The sequence below is a fragment of the Macrobrachium nipponense genome, chromosome 15 (genome assembly GCF_015104395.2).
Source record: "Macrobrachium nipponense isolate FS-2020 chromosome 15, ASM1510439v2, whole genome shotgun sequence".
In the NCBI taxonomy this organism is placed as follows: Eukaryota; Metazoa; Arthropoda; class Malacostraca; order Decapoda; family Palaemonidae; genus Macrobrachium; species Macrobrachium nipponense.
The window spans coordinates 43,697,371-43,702,993 of record NC_087208.1 but is presented as its reverse complement, the minus strand read 5'-3'; the positions used below and the strand labels follow the sequence as shown (position 1 = coordinate 43,702,993).

General features: G+C 41.4%; 2 protein-coding genes across 2 annotated transcripts; both read left to right on the top strand.

Annotated features, from left to right (window-relative positions):
* The first annotated feature begins 912 nt into the window (after positions 1–912).
* On the top strand, positions 913–3,936 carry LOC135226667 (uncharacterized protein K02A2.6-like). Its single transcript, XM_064266378.1, has 2 exons — positions 913–2,057; positions 2,148–3,936. Exons 1-2 carry the CDS (start codon positions 913–915, stop codon positions 3,934–3,936), a joined length of 2,934 nt encoding a protein of 977 aa, XP_064122448.1.
* Positions 3,937–3,989: 53 nt separating this feature from the next.
* On the top strand, positions 3,990–4,868 carry LOC135226665 (uncharacterized protein K02A2.6-like). Its single transcript, XM_064266377.1, has one exon. The coding sequence runs from the start codon at positions 3,990–3,992 to the stop codon at positions 4,866–4,868; it is 879 nt and encodes a 292-aa protein (XP_064122447.1).
* Positions 4,869–5,623: the final 755 nt, after the last annotated feature.

The window sequence follows — 5,623 nt, the reverse complement described above, 5'->3', positions numbered from 1 at the left end:
AACGAGGAATTGGTTAACAGTTATAAAGCATATTGATGTAGTAAGGTTCAGAAATGAGTTTGTGATTTAGACTCTAGTATATTGACATCAACCGTGCATCCGATGTCTAGGACAGTCCCTTACGATGCTCCTGATTGGCTGTTCATAAGCCAATCACAGGGCTGGAAACTCCCAGTCTCTCTCGAGAGTTCACATAGGCAGGATATATGTTCCATCTCTCTTTAGACATAAGTCTTTCAAAAGTATCCTTGAGAAGAGGTGGAACATACATCCTGCCTACGTGAACTCTCGAGAGAGACTGAGGAGAGTTTCCACTTCCAGCCCTGTGACTGGCTTATCAACAGTCAATCAGGAGCGTCGTAAGGGACTGACCTAGACATCAAATGCACGATTCACGACGTCCAATGAGGCGTACAATTCCTATTGAAGCAGCCATCACAGAAATGATTTGAATCTCGATGATAGAAAGTGATAATTACTATTCGTGGTTATTTAAACCAGTCGAAGCCTCAATTTCTCATTTCCAATCACACGAGCAATTATTCCTAGCTTCGGGATTACACTGAACTATTATTAATTATCTAGCCGATGTTATTTCGTCGAACTGAACCGAAGTTTTGTACGAAGCTCAACAATTGTGATTTGTGATCCCGTAGGTTTGTAGAATAACGTCCTGTTAGGTATTTATGTTTATAACTACCTATTACCAGAGGTTATATTTGTGTTTACAGATACTTACTACTCATTAAGTATAACTACCCTGTTAACTATCTTGTCTTCTTTTAAACTGTATATCATTATAAGTTAGTCTTAAAAATAAAGTCATTCAGAAAGGATCTATCTGAGTTTCGTGTCCATCCAAATATACTTCAATGGCGACGAGGAACTGACTCACGAAAGGGAAAATTAAGGATGGCGCATTTGGGTAATATAGCAGCATTTGACAAATCCGAGGACTTTGAAGATTATGTCGAAAGGTTTGATCAGTTCTGCTTAGCAAATGACATAACAGAGGAAGATAAGAAACGGGCAGTTTTCTTGAGCGCCGTCGGCTCTCCTACATATGGACTTCTGAAGACATTGCTTGCCCCTAATAAGCCCTCATCAAGGACTTATCGAGAACTTACTGAGCTTTTGAAAAATCACCTCCACCCAAAACCCATCCTGATAGCTGAACGTTTCAAGTTTTACAATAGGAAACAACGTCCAGGAGAATCCATCACTGATTATGCAACGGAGCAACGGAAATTGGCGGAAACATGTCAGTTTGGTGCTTTTCAAGAGGAAGTTTTAAGAGACTTGTTTGTTATTGGATTGGCCAACCGCTCGGCACAGAGGAAACTATTAAGTGAACAGGAGCTTGACTTAAAGAAAGCATTTTCGATTGCTTTAAGTCAGGAAATGGCTGATGAAAATGTCACGAAGATTCAGGGTCAAACTCAGGAGGTAAAAAAAGTTGTTGGGCCGAATGCTTCTCTCCTTGAGTGTTACCGTTGCGGGAAGACAAACCATAAGGCTGATGTTTGTTTCCATAAGGATACTGAGTGTAATGGGTGTCATAAAAAAGGACACCTTCGTAGAATGTGCCGAATGGAAAATCACGCCACAGTCAATCAAAATTGGAAATACGGAAGACAAGGAAGGAAACGATCGACGGTCAACATGGCAGAGGAGGAGACCAGCTGCTCGAAAGAAGAAACTACAGAGTGCAAACTACAGGATGAATTGGTGCATACATTGAAATACTGTGTTAAGAAAATGAAAGCAAGACACAATAAAGTTCCAGAGATAATAGTGAAAGTTAAATTAAATGGGATACCAATTGATATGGAATTGGAGACGGGAGCTTCGGTGTCACTGATAAGTGAAGAGTTCTACGCTAAACATCTGAAAAATACAGTACTTCAATCCAGCGATATTGTGCTGAAAACCATGACGGGAGAAAAAATAGAAGTCGTCGGGATATGCTACGTAACTATGGAAAAAGTTAGCTGTAAATCATCTGCATTCTGGTATTCTGAAAACCTCAAAGTTAGAAGAACTGTTAAGGAAATATGGTGATGTCTTTGATGGTGAACTGGGTACAGCCAAGAATATAAAGGCTCATATTCGTGTGAGAAAGGATGCAAAACCAATCTTTTATAAAGCGAGGACATCAGGGATGCTGTGAATGCAGAACTTAAAAGACTAGAATTGGAAGGAATTATTGAGAAAGTTGACTATAGTGAGTGGGCGGCACCGATAGTGCCCGTTTCAAAAGACAATGGTTCTATTAGGATCGGTGGTGACTTCAAGGTCACCATAAATCGTTATGTGGAAAACCCTGAACATCCAATGCCAAATCCAGATGAACTATACCAGCGACTGAACGGTGGAAAAACTTTCTCAAAGTTAGATTTATCGCAAGCTTATCAGCAAGTGGAATTAGATGAGGAATCTAGGAAATATGTGACGATTAATACACCACTTGGTTTGTACCGATATACACGTTTACCATATGGTGTCTCAGCAGCACCACAACTTTTTCAGTCTTTAATGGATAAAGTTCTGCAAGGAGTGCCTTGTGGATGCAACATAGATGATATTAGTCTTACTGGGAGAACCGCAGCTGAACATTTACACAATCTTGAAAAGGTACTTGAACGGTTGCACATCAATGGGTTGAAATGTAATTTGTCGAAATGTGAATTTATGAAGCCCTCCTTGAAATATTTGAGTTTCATTGTAGATGAAGAGGGTATTCATATGACGGAGGATGCCATTGCAGCAGTCACGGAGGCACCAAGGCCAGAATCAAGGTCTGAAATGCAATCCTTCCTGGGGCTGGTAAACCATTACCGTCGCTATGTGCCAAATCTCTCATTAGTCGCAGCGCCTCTCACAGAATTACTGCATAAAGACAGAAAATGGCATTGGTCAGTAGAGTGTGAAAGAGCTTTTTCCGAGATTAAAAAAATGCTGACCACTGAAACAGGAGTATTAGTGCACTATGATTTGAGTAAACCTGTGACGTTGGCAGTAGATGCATCACCCAAAGGACTTGGAGCAGTGCTTTCCCATATCACCAGTAACGGAGAAAGACCAATTGCTTATGCATCAAGAATGTTAACACCCACTGAACGTAACTATTCCCAAATTGAGCATGAGGGTTTGGCAATCATCTTTGGACTACGGAAGTTTCATCAATATTTATATGGTCGTAAATTCACCCTTATTACAGATAACAAACCACTGTCATACATTCTGGGACCCAAGAAGGGCATTCCAGTCCTTGCAGCTGCAAGAATACAACGCTGGGCTATACAGTTAGCAGCTCATGATTATGACATTGAATTACGTCGTTCAAGTGACAATGGAAATGCTGATGCACTCTCACGGTTGCCTTTACCAGATTGTGACTCCGATGCATCAGATAAGCATGTAAACTGGACACAAGAAGCAACTGCATTTAACATGCACCAGGTGAACTCTCTTCCTGTAACTGCGAAATCTGTTGCAAGGGAAACTTTGCATGATGCTGTACTGGCTAGAGCTTTATATTATACACGAAATGGATGGCCAGACTCTGAGGACATAGCACAGGAACTGAAACCCTTCCATAGCCGCCAGCGTGAGTTTTCAATTGAAGAGGGATGTCTTCTATGGGGTGCCAGGGTGGTAATACCGTCGAGATATAGGATTCAAATATTAGAAGAGCTACATGGTGGTCATCCGGGGATTGTTCGGATGAAAGGATTAGCTCGCTTGCATGTGTGGTGGCCCCAAATATCGGATCAAGATATTGAAAACACTGTGCAAGGGTGCTCTGCTTGTCAGACTACTCAGCCAATGCCGACTCGTGCTGAGGGTAATCCGTGGAATGGCCTTCTGGTCCGTGGAAAAGAGTACATGTTGATTTCGCAGGACCATTCCTGGGACAAATGTACCTCATTATGATTGACGCATATTCAAAATGGCCAGAAGTACACCCAATGAAATCAGTTACAACTATGAATACCATCGAGATCATGCGGCGGGTATTTGCTCAGCATGGGGTTTGTGTAGAGCTCGTGTCTGATAATGGAAGACAGTTTGTGGCTGAGGAATTTAAAGAGTTCATGACCCAAAATGGTGTAAAGCATATACTGATACCCACTTATCACCCAAGCAGTAATGGGCAGGCCGAAAATACAGTAAGAACATTCAAACAAGGAATGAAAAGGGCGATAAGAACATTGCAATCGTGTAATACATCTTTAAATACCAAGTTGTGCCAATTTCTACTGCCTTACCGAACTACACCTCACTGTACAACAAAACGCACGCCTGTAGAGCTCATGGGTCGGCAGTTACGCACACGCCTTGATTTACTACACCCAGATGCATCTCAGCGAATTGAAAGAAAAGCCTCAGAGAACGAGAAACCAATGAGGGAACTCGATATAGGGGACGTGGTACTGGTTCGGGATTATCGTCAAAATACCAAGAAGGGCATATGGACTCGAGGAGTTGTGGTTCTTAAATTGGGTCCATGCACATACAATGCACAAGTGGACGGTAACTTAATATGGAAGAGGCATATTGATCAAATGAGACTGATCTCCAATGATTCTCAAGATAACAAAAATGAACTTTTAGCACGTGATTCTTCAGAGTTGGTCAGCTATCCAGACCCGCCATTACCAAAAGAGTTCATAAATACTCGTGAAGAGTTAGGCGATGCAGTTGCAGGTGCAGAGAAGAATGAAATCCCAAATGTAGAAGAAAAGGAGGCGGCAGCTGCAGAAGAACTATCGGGAAATGAAAATGGTAAAACTTTTGATGGCTCACCTGATAGATCGATATCTGAATTACCAAAAAATAAAGTCATTCAGAAAGGATCTATCTGAGTTTCGTGTCCATCCAAATATACTTCACGTCCAATCGACTATAATATCGCTATTGAGTTGAATATAGAACTTAGGCCAAAAGCCCAACCACCAGGACCTATGAGGTCATTCAGCGCTGAAATGGATATTGACAGTGAAAAGGTTTGAAAGGCGTAACAGGAGGAAAACCTCAAAACAGTTGCACTATGAATCAAGTGTTAGGAGAGGGTTAAGGAAAGTAAGGTGGAAGAAAGAGAATATGAAAGGAGGTACAGTAAAAGGAACGAAAGTGGTTGCAGCTAGGGGGCTGAAGGCACGCTTCAAAGAACCTCTAGTAATGCCTACAGTGCACCACATGAAATCCACTGACGGCACTACCCCCCTAAGGGAAATATTACTATTAATTGCAATAGTAACATCAAATTGAACATAAACAAACTATAAAAACATGTGACAAAAAGGCTTCCAAGACACCATGACAGTAGAAATGATTCAGCTCTTAGCTTCCATGGTCATGTATGTATATGGATATGTATGTGTGTGTATGTGTGTGTAGGTACATACACATACACACACACAAACCACACCAGGCAAATGAGGACATCAGCATTTAATTAGTTCTCATGAGATTTATATTTTCCGGCTAATTAATACGTCTTGTGAATGCACAAAGCCTTGCCAAGTTCACTCAAGATTTTTGGGAGATGATCTCAACCAGGTGCTCTCTCGGGCCATCAGCTTTAAGGAAAGTTTCATAGAACTATCTCTCTCTCTCT

Bases quoted from the DNA above. Each gene is read 5' to 3' on its own strand.
- LOC135226667 (XM_064266378.1), top strand. From the start codon at position 913: ATGGCGCATTTGGGTAATATAGCAGCATTTGACAAATCCGAGGACTTT. The intron at 2,058-2,147 runs GTGATGTCTTTG...TCTTTTATAAAG, and splicing joins AGAACTGTTAAGGAAATATG to CGAGGACATCAGGGATGCTG.
- LOC135226665 (XM_064266377.1), top strand. From the start codon at position 3,990: ATGAATACCATCGAGATCATGCGGCGGGTATTTGCTCAGCATGGGGTT.